General features: G+C 38.0%; 1 protein-coding gene across 1 annotated transcript; it reads left to right on the top strand.

Annotated features, from left to right (window-relative positions):
* Positions 1–15,091, top strand: wrnip1 (WRN helicase interacting protein 1). The gene is made up of 7 exons (XM_039684093.2): positions 1–618; positions 4,100–4,294; positions 7,767–7,999; positions 11,539–11,768; positions 13,304–13,459; positions 13,583–13,662; positions 14,664–15,091. The coding sequence occupies exons 1-7, from the start codon at positions 130–132 to the stop codon at positions 14,943–14,945; spliced, it is 1,665 nt and encodes a 554-aa protein (XP_039540027.2). The 5' UTR covers positions 1–129; the 3' UTR covers positions 14,946–15,091.
* Positions 15,092–15,693: the final 602 nt, after the last annotated feature.

Raw genomic sequence — 15,693 nt, forward strand, 5'->3', positions numbered from 1 at the left:
TTCTCCCGCGTCATAATATCCTCTCGGAAGAGCGCTCTTTCTCCACATGTGAGTGAATGTCAACAAGAAGTCAACACAGGTGATTTAGAAACCACATTCGGGGAATAAGCAGGGGAATTCACTGTGGGCATGGCGGAGAATGCGTCGGATGCCGTGAAGTGTCCGGTTTGCGCTCGTGACTTTGAACCGGGCAGAATTAATGCGCACTTGGATGAGTGTTTACTGGGCAATAATGATCATCATCACACATCTGGACCACCCTCCAAAAAACCCCGCAGTGTCACTACCGACACCCGCCCTTCTCCAGTGTTCTCCGTGTTTCAAACCAAATCTAAAGCGACTGATCCTCAGAAACAGAAGCCCGTAGACAGTAACGTTACAGAAGTGTCCATCAGTCCAGACGTGAAGCCTGCGTGTCCAGATGCACCAGCCGCTTCTTCACCCAGAGCATTGCGTCTGAACAATGACAAACCCCTGGCTGAAGTCCTGAGACCCAGCACCCTGGAGGAGTATTTCGGGCAGAATAAACTGCTTGGAGAGCAGACCCTGCTGAGACCCCTGCTTCTGTCACAGGACATCCCATCTCTGATACTCTGGGGCCCACCAGGCTGTGGAAAGGTCTCTGGTTTGTAGTTAATTCACCCATTTGCACTAGATATACCTTCAAGCCTTATATATTCTCTATTAAAGTCACCATGAAATCAAAATGGACCATTCTTTATTTTTTATTTTTTTTAAGAAATATTACATATCAATTATTTATTCGTGCACACGTCATTATAATTGTATTAGTTTTTTTTTTTTATGTGCTCATAATCAATAACTTCGCCTTCCACTTTCACTCGCATGAGATCACAGCAAAAACAACAGCAATCACATAGCCTAAGCTACAGGTGAAACTAGAAACATTAGAATATCGTGCAAAAGTTTGTGTATTTCAGTCATTTAAATTAAAAGGTGAAAGTAATATATTTATTATATATATTTATTATTATATATATATATAATATATTTATTATAACTATACACGCATGATTATACTTTTTTTAGAGGGCTGACATTTCTGTATTTAAATTCCTTTTTTTTATTAATTTCATGTTATCTAATTTTCTGAGATTTTGAATTTGGGCTTTTCATAAGCTGTAAGCTATAATCTTAAAAATTATAACTTTTGCACGATATTCAAATTTTCCCAGAGACAAAACTTATTTTTTTTTCTTTTCCCATGAGACTTGTCTCAATTGGGGAGCAAAATCGCAACTTTAATTTCATGCTGACTTTACGGGAGATTCTCACAAATGTGTGTTATCGAATAAATAAAACATCATCAAGGAAGATATTTTGTTTATAATGTGTTTCAAAAGTCCTTTATTCTGGTCTCTGAGACTCCAGATACATATTAAGGATGTCACAGACCTATTGTTTATTTAGTTAACCCTCAAAAAATCATTTTAACAGCTTGAAAATAGTTCACCCGAAGATGACAATTTGGTCACCATTTATGTAGCAAAGTGTCATGTTGTTCCAATCCTGTGTGGATTTATTTCATCTGCGGAAAAAACGAAAGAATACCTTTTTCCCATTTTTCAGAATTATTTTGTGTTCCACAAACAAAAGACTTGCGTTATAAATGTCATTCCATAATGATGTAGCATTTAACATTATTGGCTGAACTCTATAAACTCTTTAAATATCAGGCTGATCCTTTGTTATATTTCCAAAAAATATATAATTTTCATATATTTTTGCATTTATCAATAAATAAATTAGGCTTTTTACACACAATTTTGTTTTTACATTTCTAATTATTTCTCCAAAATGTTACATGCTTGTGACTTTTTTTGTCATGTCATTGTTATTAAAGTCACTTTTCATTTTCAGATTCTTCAGCTGGAATTTTTTAGGAATTTTTTGCAAACCTGTCCCAGGAAGTAGGTAATATTCAGATAATATACAGCATGCAGTATGTGAGTACATCTCACAGTGGACTTGAAATTAAAATAAAAGGACATTTTTACTTGAAGAATAAGTTGCCTTATTAATAATAACAGTCAAGCATAATTCCCCCAAACAGTCACACTCTTAAAGGTTCTTCATTTGCATTGCTGGTTCCATGAAGAACCTTCTCTTTGAAATAAAGGTCATTTAGATTATTAAAATGTCCTTAATAATACAAAAAAGAGGTTCTTCTAATGCATTACCAAACCCCCCCTTTTTGAAGCTTTATGTTTATGGTTCTGTTTACAGCTGGTGTTAAAGTCGGCATGAAATCAAATTTGACAAATCTTCTTTTTAAATGTAATGTTGTAGTGTTTATTATAAATGATTTATCTGTACACTTCATTATTTTTTTAAACTCATGTACCCTTATAATCTTTAATCAAATACATTACCCTTCCCTCCCCCATTGAAACGACCTCGGTCACGTGAAATGGCGAAAGGGTGCGGCCAGATCCGATGAGGGTGCGGCTATCGGTGCAGAGAATCGCATTCAAATCTGCCTCCATTTTGTTTGCAACGCCCAACCTCCAACAATCCAATCGATTCCTGAAGGACGAAATCAAGCCCTGCCTTACCTTTGTTTCTAATTTCAGAAGCCGTTTCACTCGGATATATACGTGACGACTAGGAAAAAATTACAATCTCAACTTTAGTTTCACGCCGACTTTAAGATGTGTTTTGGTGGATCGGATCACAAGTGGACGACACTAAACACAGGTGTAAACGGGGTTTAAGAGGCTTTGAGCTTGTCCACTGTCGACCATTTCCAGAGGAAGTTGAAAACACATTCGATCGGATTGCTTTAGTAGTGTAAACGCTCATGTGATCGAATGTGTTCAAACAGCCACTAAAGAGCGTCTTCTCTCCGGCTACTGATCTAATGCGTGACATTATGAGAAGAGCGATAGCCAGACGGGGTTTAACTGTCGGCTGGAGACCCAAGTTTGGTTTGAAGATGAAAAATGTCCCAAGCACAATATTCTCTCACCATTCCTGATCTCTAACACACACTCACAGCGTTCGGCTGGTCTTGTGTCTGTCAGAGGAGAAACTAAAGATGAAGCTCTGTGTGTTTTTCTGTCATCTCCGGACACGTTCATATGGAGTTGCGTGAGCCATTTGATTGAAAGATCTGAAAAAGTTCATTCATTTACCTGACCATGGACCCTCCCCTCAAAGAAATCAGGACAGAAGTGGGTGAAAGTGGACAAAAGAGACGGATCACAACCCCTTTTTTAAACGGGAATGTGTCTCTCGTCTACTTGTAATCCCATCAACCAAAACACATCTTAATACCAGGAGTAAACAGAGTTTATAAAAAGTCATGTGTGTGTCAATGTTTTGGCCATAATAGAACATTTAATTTCTTCCAGACAGTAAAGATCTTTTGTAGATGGTTGACGAGAGCTTATTTCAGAACTATTATTATGGTTTTGGTCAATGGTAATGACATAATGAGATATGGCAAAGCTAGCTGACCCAATTGTATGCTATTCTAAAGTGACTTGTTAAGAAAAGGGTCAAATCAGCTGTTGACAGGTGCATGTGCTAGCTAGAATAATGTCCCTGGGGGTCATTAAGTGAACTTGCTATTCTGAAAAGATAGTGGTGGGACAGGGACAGGACAGTAATCTGCTTGAATGTCATTTCTGTTTATTTCCCTTTTGATTTTTGAGTGGCTCAGACATTTCTTTGTGACATTCACCCTGTTATTATCTTGCCTTTAATACTTGTACGGATCCCGAGAGGTACCCTGTTCGGTGTAGACTAGAAGCTTATTTTCGATTGCTGTGATGCATAGTTCACTTTGTGGTGAAAACTAACTTGGGGGGTTCAGAAACGGGGACCTTCCTGTGTCAACTATCTGGTTTCACTCATTTATTTTTGGTATTTTATAGATTGTCTCATGGATCTATAGCAGAGCCAGTGTCACATGTTGGGGGTCTGTTCCCCTCTACTTGAGTTCGCTCATGTCATATTTAGTCTTAACTCTCAACTATTTCAAATGGAAGTGATACATTGCAAACAACAAACATTTGATGCAATCATGAGAAGATTCTTGTAAATATCACCATCCCATCTTGTTTGTTGTTTACAGACCACCCTGGCCCATATTATTGCCAGTTCTTTGAAGAAGAAAGGTACAGGACGCTTCGTGACGCTCTCCGCCACCAGCGCGTCAACCAGTGATGTGCGTGAGGTCATCAAACAGGCCCAGAATGAGCTTCGTCTGTGCAAGAGGAAGACTGTTCTGTTCATCGACGAGATACATCGCTTCAACAAATCCCAGCAGGTCTGTCACCTTACATTAGAGATACAGTCTCTGGATGCTAAAGCCATAGAATTTATGAATGTCAGCACATTAGGTAAAGACACTTGAAATTCCAACATAGTAGATCTGTTTTTGAAATTGAAGACAAGACATTTTGCCCTTTTGTGGTTGTAAAACATTAGAGGGACATGATAGTTCGTTAGCATGACGTCGTCATACTCAGATTCGAGTCAGAATGTGAGTCTGAAACTGCTCCATTGGGCTGTGATTATGGGCCGTGTTTCAACTGAACCAGGAAATAAAATGCCTCTGCACTAAATTGGATCGGCAAATGCCTTAATTGCGGTTCTGTTCCTCTTTTAAAATGAATATAGTGTCTACATCTTCTATAACAAACAAGATGGCTGAATTCTCCAGTGGCAGCCATTCTTTGTTGTAAACGAATTCAACCTAAGCGCTCTGGTGACGTGGATGATTACGTTATGTTGATCATCTGTCCATCATCGTATAAAGCCCGCCCTGACAATTTGATTGGTCCGAACAGCTTTGGTTCGGGCATATTTGCTTCTCAACGGATCAAGTCCAGACCGAACGTCCCATCCTCAAATTTTGTCGGCGGGGCTTAGTTCGGCTGGCATCCAGGCTAATAGTTTGTGTAATTCTCTTGGACACATGTGGAGAACTGACTTCATACAGTATCCATAAAGAAGCCTAAAACGCCAGCTGATTCCTCATAGCATTTTAGATACAGACTCTTGATTTGAAATTCAGATTTTTTTGCGTACTTTTTGGGGACCAATGCATGTCAGTAAATGTAAGTTCATGTTTGTTAGAGGTCTTGTGTAGGTACAGCTGGCATAGGATCACCCTGGAAGCATGTTTATTTTTGTATGCCAGACAACCAGTACAGTGTATCCTTTACGACAGCGCCAGTGGCCTTAGCATATACCCATAATTATATTTATAAATACAGCAGACACTATGCCAGCCCGAGGATACCCTTCTCATTCCTTCTTATTTAGCTTGGATTCAAAGAACCTGAAACAAACCCCCCCACCCCGGACAAAAAAAGGAGCGACATATATTTATACAGGAATTTATTGCGCCTCTTTATTGTGTGGTGTCAGAATACCAAAGTGAGTATGAGGCTTTTAGGCTGGAAAATATGTGTTAAAAAGATGAGGTCAACAGGAAGATAAAGATTATTGTGTACCTCATCCGTGTCACCGGGTGCAAACATGTCCAGTTAATCAGACAAATAGCTCCTTTCAAAACAACCTTCTTTCGTTGAAGCATTTTTTATTAATTCAATTTGAATACAATGCGAAATCTGCATGGGGATATCGGTAACACTTTACAATAAGGTTCATTAGTTAACATTAGTAAATGCATTAACTAACATGAACTAACGATGAGCAATGCATTAGTTACAGTGTTTATTAATCTTTGTTAATGTTAGTTAATATAAATACAGCTGTTCATTGTGCGTTCATGTTAGTTCACAGTCTATTAACTAATGTTAACTAATACAACCTTTGATTTTAATAACGTATTAGTAAATGTTGGAATTAATATTAACTAAGATTAATAAATGCTGAAGAAGTATTGTTCATTCTTAGTTCATATTAACTAATGTGATTAACTAATGTTAACTAATGAACCTTATTGTAAAGTGTTACCGGGATATCTTTAGCTCTGAAGCGAAATTCCAGAACTTAATTCCGACCACAAAAAAAATTGCTGGATAAGTCTAAGGGTGTTTTCACACCTGAAAGTCCACACCAAGTTTTGGTTTGGTTTTACACTGCAATTCTGCGAGCGCATTAAAGAACTTTACGTGACATGTGTGTCCTGTCGTCATCATCTATGTGGGCTGCATCTTGACATTGATTGGTTTAGTAAATGGACGTGCATCTAACATCAGCGTGTTGTCAATTCGGCGGGTAACTTTGACAACATGATGAACAGACGCATATCGTTGCAACTATACTGTTATTTTTATGGGATATTTACCTGCAGCGCCAACTATACACAAGGCTAGTTCAATTTTGCCAAATGAATGCCGGGCGGAAAGGAGAAGACTGCAAGTTGACTTCTTATTCAGACCATACTTCAATAAAAAGCCTTGTCTCCTCATCTCCCCATGTGCTACCATGGCTCATTTCTCCTGCCACCTTCTGTTTTTTTGGCTATGCAGGAACCCCCAGAACTTCCTGTAAAAGGTCTGAAAGTCCGAACCATACTGAAATGCTTTCACACTAGAAACGAACCAAACCTTTTTTCCGTTTGATCCAGACCAAGACTACCTCTTTTCGTCGGACCAAATTTCATCTGTTTGGTCCGGACCGTGGTCCGAGGAGGTTTCGCACCTGTAATTTTGATTCGGACCAAACTGAAAAGTCAGAAAGTCCGGACCAAACAAGGTAGGTGTAAAAGGGCCCTAAATGTGACCGCACCTTGACGCAATTTTAAAGTTCTGCATAATTCGTGATGGACGTTTTCTCACCTAGCTAGTTTGGAACATTTTGTTTTTGGACCATGCCACGTTTTCTCCTTTAGTTTGTGTCGTTTAGGCATAAAAGAACAAGGCATAACAATCGATCTGAACAAGGTGGTCTCACCCCGATTCAAAACGAGTTCTGGAGGGGTTCGCTTGTGGTGACAAAGCAATCAGACTGAACACACCAATGAACCGAGCGATATTATAATTCATAAAGGGAAATGTGTTCCGTAAAAAGCAGCAGTGTCTGATTCTCTAAGTGAGCACATTCGTTATTATGGTTGAAAACCAAAGAGCGCCTCCATCTTAAAATGTCATGTAATTGCAACCCATTGAAACCAGTGCATTACAACTTGATTCCCACTCTATACATCAGTTTGAGAGGGTATAAATGTTTCTATACAACTGTACAAGTTAGTGGAACGACAGCTAAAGCCACAATAAACCCTGACAGATGAGTAACATGAACAGGTGCACTCTGACCAATGAAAGCGCAGTTTTACCTGCATAAACATATTTTGGTGCTCTTTGAAATGTTGCCTTGTAAAAGCGAACCAAACCAAGAAGAAAATGCAATGTCGCAAAAATTTAAGTCCCTGTTTTCGGAACAAAATGAACGATCTAGAGCTGCATGAGTAATTGTTACAATATCACATCATGATTCTCAATTTATCCAGAATCGTGCAAGATCTTGAACAATCTATAGGTCTGGAAAGCCTTCGTCAATCAAGGTGTTTACGATTCCGCTCAAAGTGTCACATTTTTTAAATTCCAGTAGCAACTTGGTACCTAAGCCTGCGCTAGTCGGAAAAAGTTCGTAGCCTATTTAAAAAGAAAAATGTAGCTTTTAAAAGACATAGATATCAACACTATCATAATTACTTCTAGAACAGACTCACCATTGATATTTAGCCATTTTTGGAATGCTTGGTGTCTTCTCTTCCCCTCCAATGTTACCTTACTTCAATATTCCTCTTCCCGTTCTGGCATCAGGACACCTTTCTGCCTCATGTGGAGTGTGGGACGATCACTCTTATTGGGGCCACCACAGAGAACCCGTCCTTCCAGGTCAACAGCGCGTTGCTGAGTCGGTGTAGGGTTCTGGTGCTGGAGAGGTTGTCGGTGGAGGCGATGGGCTTGATTCTGCGTCGGGCTGTAGACTTCCTCGGACTGCAGGTGTTGAATGGGGATGCAGTGGAACAGGACTCTTCGGAGATCTGCTCAGAGTAAGTGCCAGTTGTGCTCTTGTTATCACAGCGTATCACCCGCAACAGCGATGGCTCTTCCACCCGCCTTAATGCCTCATTTTGATGATTTATTGGCTTGTTAGTCATTGGGAATGGTAAGTAGGACAAACAGTTGTCCCTAACCCTGACCTCAAGTGTACCAGCTGTGAACTGCTGCGGATCAGGTTTTAGGGGCCTTGGAGTCATGGAAACGTCTGCAGTAAACATGATCACTTGGAGCCGGTTTTGAGTTTCAATGAACCCAATGTTCTCATTGTTTTATGAGACTCAGTCTGAAGAGCAATCTGTGATTTGGATCTTACGGATGAGAGTAAAACATTTGATGAGTAAGACCACTAGTGTAGAAATGGAAATATCTGGAGATGTGTAGTATTGTTCAATCAATGTTACATCCCATGAAAACTCTGCTGGTTTCTGCTCCCCATCAAGCCTAAGAACAACCCTTCAATATCTGCAGCATCCTGATTTATTGCTTTATTATTCAAGTTATAAGCAGCTTTATAGAAAATGATATAGGTATTATAAACATGATATGAACAAAAATCAGCAGCCCAAAGAACATTTATTTTTTATTTATGGTTTTAACATAAATACCACAACAAAAACAACTGGACTAACTAATATAAATGTCAGACATTAATAAAGACACAAGTAAAAACGGTAATAATAGTAAGAAATAAACAAATTGGCAGTATCACAAATAAATACAACTGAACAATGTTGAGGTACAGAAATTGAAATCAAACGTAAAATAAATCTATTAAAGGGATAGTTCACTTTGAAATTAATTTTTGATATATTTTAGCTTACCTCAGGGGCATCCAAGATGTAGGTGTCTTTGTTTCCACAGCATTTTCAATTTTGACATTTCAGTCAAACCGTTGTTGTCTATCAGTCATACACTGGAGGCTAAGGGGGTCCACCAAAAAGCATGCACAGAGAAGTCCAAATTAAACATGATTTAATGACTCATATATGTAAGTAAACATTGATGGCCTAAGACACGAAACGATCGTTTTTTGTGAGAAAACGAACAGTATTTATCGTTTTTACCTCGTGTAATCACAGTCCAAGTGATCTGAATCAGTTGTTCAATGTACAACTGAACCGAACTGAATCAGTTCAATGTTACGCCGGAAGTGATCGCTTGCGTGTGACGTCACTCAATATTTACACGGAGATTTCGGAAATTTTACCTTTTACTAAACATATTTAGATATACCGAAATCGTCTTCCATTGCGGTTTCCCGTATATCTAAATATGTTTAGTGAAAGGTAAAACTTCCGAAATCTCTGTATAAACAAAGAGTGACGTAGGCGCGCGAGAGATCACTTCCGGCACTTGCGCAGACCGAAGCGCCCGTGCCGTCAGATCATTTTGTCATGGCTATGATTACAAGAGGTAAAAACAATATAAATACTGTTCGTTTTCTCACACAAACTGCTCGTTTCGTGTCTTAGGCCATCAATGTGTACTTACATTTACGAGTCATTAAATCATGTGTAATTTTGACTTCTCTGTGCATGCTTTTTGGTGGACCCCCTTAGCCTCCAAGTGTATGACTGATAGACTGAAAAATGTCAAAATTGAAAATACTGTGGAAACAAAGACACCTACATCTTGGATGCCCTTGAGGTAAGCTAAAACGTATCAAAAATTAATTTCAAAGTGAACTATCCCTTTAATAAACGTTATTCAGTCAAGGTCAGTGAGTAAGATTATTTTTCAATTGTTCTTTGATTAACTTTAAAGGGATAGTTCACTTAAAAAATGAAAATTCTGTCATCATTTACTCACCCTCAAGTTTAAAGCCTGTATGAATTTCTTTCTTCTGCTGAACACAAAGGAAGATATTATGAACAAATCTCGGTAACCAGACAGTTGATGGACACCATTGACTTCAAGGGAATTTTTTTTTCCTACAATGGAAGTCAATGGGCTCCATCAACTGTCTGGTTACCGAAATTCTTCATAATATCTTTGGTGTTCAGCAGAAGAACGAAATTCATACAGGTTTGAAACAACTTGAAAAACAACTGAAGAGTTCAGATGCAAAAGCCTCTAAGTGCCATTTGAAATTTTTTTCTAAAATGATCATTTTTATCATGCTTGTATATTTAAGTTCAGTAATTTCACTTAAATTGCATTGAGGATTACCAATTAATTGTCATTTAAGTGAAATTACTGAAGCTGATTATATAGGCTTGATAAAAATGATCATTTTAGAAGAAAATTTCAAATGGCACTTAGAGGCTTTTGCATCTGAACTCTTCAACTATTAATTTAATTACATAGATGGCGTCAGGTTTATTAGGCTGCTGTCACTTTAAGACCCCATGCAGGATCCAATCTACATTTACATTTATTCATTTAGCTGACGCTTTTATCCAAAGCGACTTACAATTGCTTTGTCAGAGGTCGCACGCACGCCTCTGGAGCAACTAGGGGTTAAGTGTCTTGCTCAGGGACACATTGGTGTCTCATAGTGGATTTGAACTCGGGTCTCTCTCACCAAAGGCATGTGTCTTATCCACTGCGCCATCACCACCGTAATCTACTGTTCCACGTGTTCTTTCTCAACTGTTTTCCGTTCACTTAAGACAAAACTGACCCTGTTTATAAGGATATTTGGACAATTGTATGTGTACTTGTGCATTCAAGAGCAAGAAGACATGGATAAGAACTCATTTCAGTATCATGTTCTGTATGAGATGCGGCTGAGTGCAGAATTGAGTTCTCTTTCTCGTCGTCTTGCACTTGAAAATGGTTTGAAATCACATTAAAATGTATCTGATTTCAGAATTGGAATTGATTTTTTTGATTCCCAATCCTAGTTTTCACCCTTTTCTTTCTTTTTCTTTTATTGATACTGTGATAAAACCATTGTACCTTTGAGCAAACCATTTTACGTGAATGTATAGACTGATAATGCAATCTGCACACAGTTAATTGAGATGAAAGACTGTAAAGAATATTAATGTATCAATAATAATTATGTTTATTATTATATTTGATGTGTTCCTTAAGTGATTTCCAAGGTGTCTTTTGGAAAGATTTCATTTAGGGATAGTCTGTCCCTTCATAAAAAAAGAAATTATAATATATATATATATATATATATATATATATATCACCCTTATGTTGTTCCAAACCTAAACTAACGAAGGGCCTTATTAGAAGACTTAGATTAAACCGCTCGGTTCATATGGATTACTTTTTGCAATGTCTTTTTAAAGCTTGAAAATGTTAATGTGAAAGAGTTTCACCGCACTCACGGCAAACAAGGTGCCAGACAGATACCACTTGACAACCCAAAAAATAAATAAATTGTCTGCACACTTGAGTCCTTAAAGCAAAATTTAATGCCAAGCTTTCGGTAATACAAATGCCCTGAGCATGGTTGTTTTACCGAAAGCTTGGCTTTAAATTTTGCTTTAAGGACTCAAGTGTGCAGACAATTTAAAGCTTGAAAATGTTGAAATGGAAAGGGTTGGTAAACACACTGATTTGTTTTCAGATCTCAGGTGTGTGTTGAGCAGAAAGCCCTAGACACTGTGGCGCATCTGTGTGACGGTGATGCCCGAGCCGCTCTGAATGGCCTTCAGCTGGCGGTACAAGCGTGTGTTGTCCAGGTGCGCGCGGCTTCCAGTTCCTCCAGTCCCAACGGCGGCCCTCAGCAGATTATCGTGCGTGAGCAACACATTAAAGAGGGCCTTCAGAGATCCCACATTCTTTATGACAAAGCAGGTATGTCCGGTTTGTACTGAAGTTATTATCCAATAAACAGTGCAATTATTGTGTCTAAACTAACCTGTGACAAAAGATGTGCAGTTGTTTCACTTCCACGAATTAGGCTAGCACAAATTTGCAACCGTTTCCCATTGTGGTGTTGCTTTTAGGGTCTTGAATTTGTGTGTCATTTATTTTTAAGCTTATTGAAGTATTTTGTCATTAGTTTATTGGTTTAGAAACATTCTGATGTAAATGTTTTGTTTATAATAATTTTTATTTATAAGATATTTTGCATGCTGGCAGCTCACTATGTTTTTGAACTGTCAAGAAATATGTTTGAATTTGTTGAGTTAATCTCTCAGGAATGTGTAGTTGCAAGAATTAATGCAAGTTCAAGCAATCCCAGATTATCCCTACATTACTTTATAAATTTTTCTGAATATTTTTGTTAAAAATAATATATTCTAGGTAAGCGAGCGTTACTATGAAGGAATATATTTTAGGAATTTATATGAATAGGACTGGTTCATGAGCGTTTTATACTTGCATTTTTTGTCTTAAGTAAGTAAATTATTGCCAAAAACTTATATAATAAATAAAATAATAATGGTTATTGTCCTCAGTCAGTGTGAATCACGGTTCTTTCAGTCAGACATCACTTATTTAAGCCTCCTGTTATACTCTCAAATCTGGTGACATTTTTTACCTACTGGGGTCAGTTTGACCCCAATAATTTAAATCTCCACAATATATATATATATATTACAAAGGTTTATCTCAGTTAATTTATGTCTTTGCTGAATACTTAACCTTTTAAGTTGACATCCACCCACCACCCATCGCATGACTATGGACAAATTTACAAATCAACATAAAATCTTAGTGATTGACCTAAAATTGGAATAGTATAAATATATTTGGTGTTTTATTTGTTTTATAATATTTCTAACTATAGATTTTTGTAATCTATAACATTTGGAAAGAAAAACTATTATCAAGGATAGTAACACGAGTTATGTTTGGGGTCAATCTCGCAAAAATTATGTTTTCCCCTCCCCCATGGCACGGGAAACATCAAAGTTCTCGCAAAAATTATGTTTTCCCCTCCCCATGGCACAGGAAAGAATTATTAGTTCTCATGAGAATTATGTCACATGTCATGTGAACTACTAGTGGTTCTCGCAATACTACAGATGTGGTTATGTTTGGTTAGAGCCCATCAAATTGACCCCAAAGAACACCGATGCCACAAAATGTATACAGTTGTTGCATTATTTTCCTGTTATCACTGTAAAGCTGCTTCGAAACAATCTGTATCATAAAAAGTGCTATATAAATAAACGTGACTTTAGTTGAATAAGTCATTGTAACTGTGTTCACGGAGTGATCATGCTGTAGAATCATTTCATGTTTAAATGAACAGTCAGTCTTGAGCTTAAACTTTGTTTTCTGCATATTGTCAATATGCACATAGATGTTTACAGGTAGTTGGAGTCCACAGTTGAGTCAGATCCACAGTTCACTAGAAATGTAAACTCTGTGACACACAGGTGAGGAGCACTATAACTGTATCTCAGCCCTGCACAAGTCAATGAGAGGATCAGAAACAAATGCAGCCCTCTATTGGCTGGGAAGAATGCTGGAGGGAGGTGAAGACCCCCTGTATGTGGCCCGCAGACTGGTCCGGTTTGCTAGTGAGGATATTGGTAAGAAGCTGCTCCTTTGTTTTCCAAAACCTGTGTTGTTTGACCACACACTAATTATGAAGTTACTATTATGGTTAAAGTTAACGTCTTGACAGACTGGATCTGTTGTGGACTCTTGTAAAGGTCTGGCGGACCCTTTGGCGCTCACTCAGGCTGTGTCAGCGTTCCAGGCCTGTCACTTCATAGGCATGCCCGAATGTGAGGTACAACACTGACAAATACACTGCAATTGCTGCTAGTGGTGGGAATCTTTAGGCACATCTCGATTCGAACCAATTTAGATTCTGGGAGTCAAAATGTAATACTAAAACAATTATTGCTCTACATTCGTTTTACTACTTTAAACTGTTCTTTAAAGGGTTAGTTCACCCAAAAATGAAAATTAAGTCATTAATTACTCACCCCCATGCTATACCATCCCCGTAAGACCTTCGTTCATCTTCGGAACACAAATGAAGATATTTTTTGATTAAATTTGAGAGCTGTCTCACTACCACATAGGCTGCCTAAGGGACTGGCTCTTGATGGCCCAGAAAGTCAATGAAGAAAATGTTTAAATATTCCATGTGACTACCGTGGCTCAACTATAATTGATTGGACGCTGATGGTTTATAGCCATTAATAGCTTTATATGGTCTGAACGGTGGTCTCTATAAAGGCCGATCAGGTGACAGAAGACTCGCAAGATAAGTGTACGTGTAACAGTACATTAGATCCATGCATTCGGTCTTAAAGTGACAGCAGTCTAATATTCCTCAAAAGCATGAGTTTCTCATAAAAACATGAAATTTGCTTTGACCCTTTCTGAACTTGCAATTGCGAGTTTATATCTTGCAGTTCTGAGAAAAGAAAGTCAGAATTGCAAGATATAAGTTTATATCTTATATAATTGTATCTACGTTTAGTCAGAATTGTGAATATATTTCCCCCTATTTTCTCACAATTGTTAGTTTATAAATCGCAAATTTCATTTTTTTTATCTTACAAATCTGAGGGAAAAATTCAGAATTCTCTCACAACTGTGAAATAAAAAATGAGATAAAAAATTCACAAATACAATAACTTTTTAAAAATGTTTTTATTCAGTTGAAGACACAAGCATCTATAACGTTTATATATTTGAAGTATTTTTTTTTTTTATATCCCTGATCTTACTAACTTTTCACCTTCAATCTCACCTATATCTCTTCTTGAATTATTCTAGGTCATTCTGGCCCAGTGTGTGGTTTATATGGCCAGAGCGCCCAAGTCTGTGGAGGTGTACAAGGCCTATAATAACGTCAAGGCCTGTCTGAGAAACCATCAAGGCCCGTTACCGCCTGTGCCCCTCCACCTACGCAACGCCCCCACCAAGCTAATGAAGAATCTGGGCTACGCTAAAGGATACAAATATAACCCCAACTTCAAAGGGCCAGTGGACCAAGATTACCTTCCTGAGGAACTTCATGGTATCAACTTTTTTAACTGGACGCCGTCCAATCGATGACTGTACCCCTTTTGGCTGAATGAGAAATGGATTTCCAAGTTTGCAGTTTTTCTTTTGCCTTTGTCATTGTTGTCGTGTCTTCCACTTCTTACAATCAGATTTCACACAATCTTCAATAAATCTGCATTTTCTTATGCTGCTAATAATGGTTTAATACTATTCAAAATTGTAAAAAATTTTGGTAAATTGGTTTGCGGTGTTTACTTCGATCTTAACACCTTTAACCTTATTATTTATTATTCTCAGGTTAGGTAAAGTAAGTTGAGTCTGGCATAAATTATACACTTATAATTTGGTCAGAAGACTTCTATGTGGTATGTTCTTATTCTTAAAATAATGTTCTTAAAAGTCTTACAACACAATAAATAGAAGCCTCGGTAGGCAGTTTTTAATTGGTAACTTTTCTTTATATAATAGACAAAAATGTAAAGGCAAATACGTTTCACGTTTTGAAACAAGGTTGTCCTCAGCTCTGGGCTTCTAGCCGTCGGGGGTACTGACATCAGTGTTCAAAGAGGCAATCAGCTCATCAGTCTTTAATCCTCATGTGTTTACCACAGGCATTAGGTTCAAATCTTTTTGATTGACGTAAGTTGTGCTTTTTCATAGTTTTCCAGATCTTCCTCAACGCCTCGCAGGTGCAAGCTGTCCACCTCTTCATGTCCGTGAAATCCAGTAATCTCAACCAGGATGTCTGATTTCCTTTTAAGGTTCTAGGAGTAGAACCACAGTTCTTTGTGTTCTTGAG

Source organism: Pimephales promelas, chromosome 5 (assembly GCF_988280905.1).
Source record: "Pimephales promelas chromosome 5, fPimPro1.hap1.1, whole genome shotgun sequence".
Classification (NCBI taxonomy): Eukaryota; Metazoa; Chordata; class Actinopteri; order Cypriniformes; family Leuciscidae; genus Pimephales; species Pimephales promelas.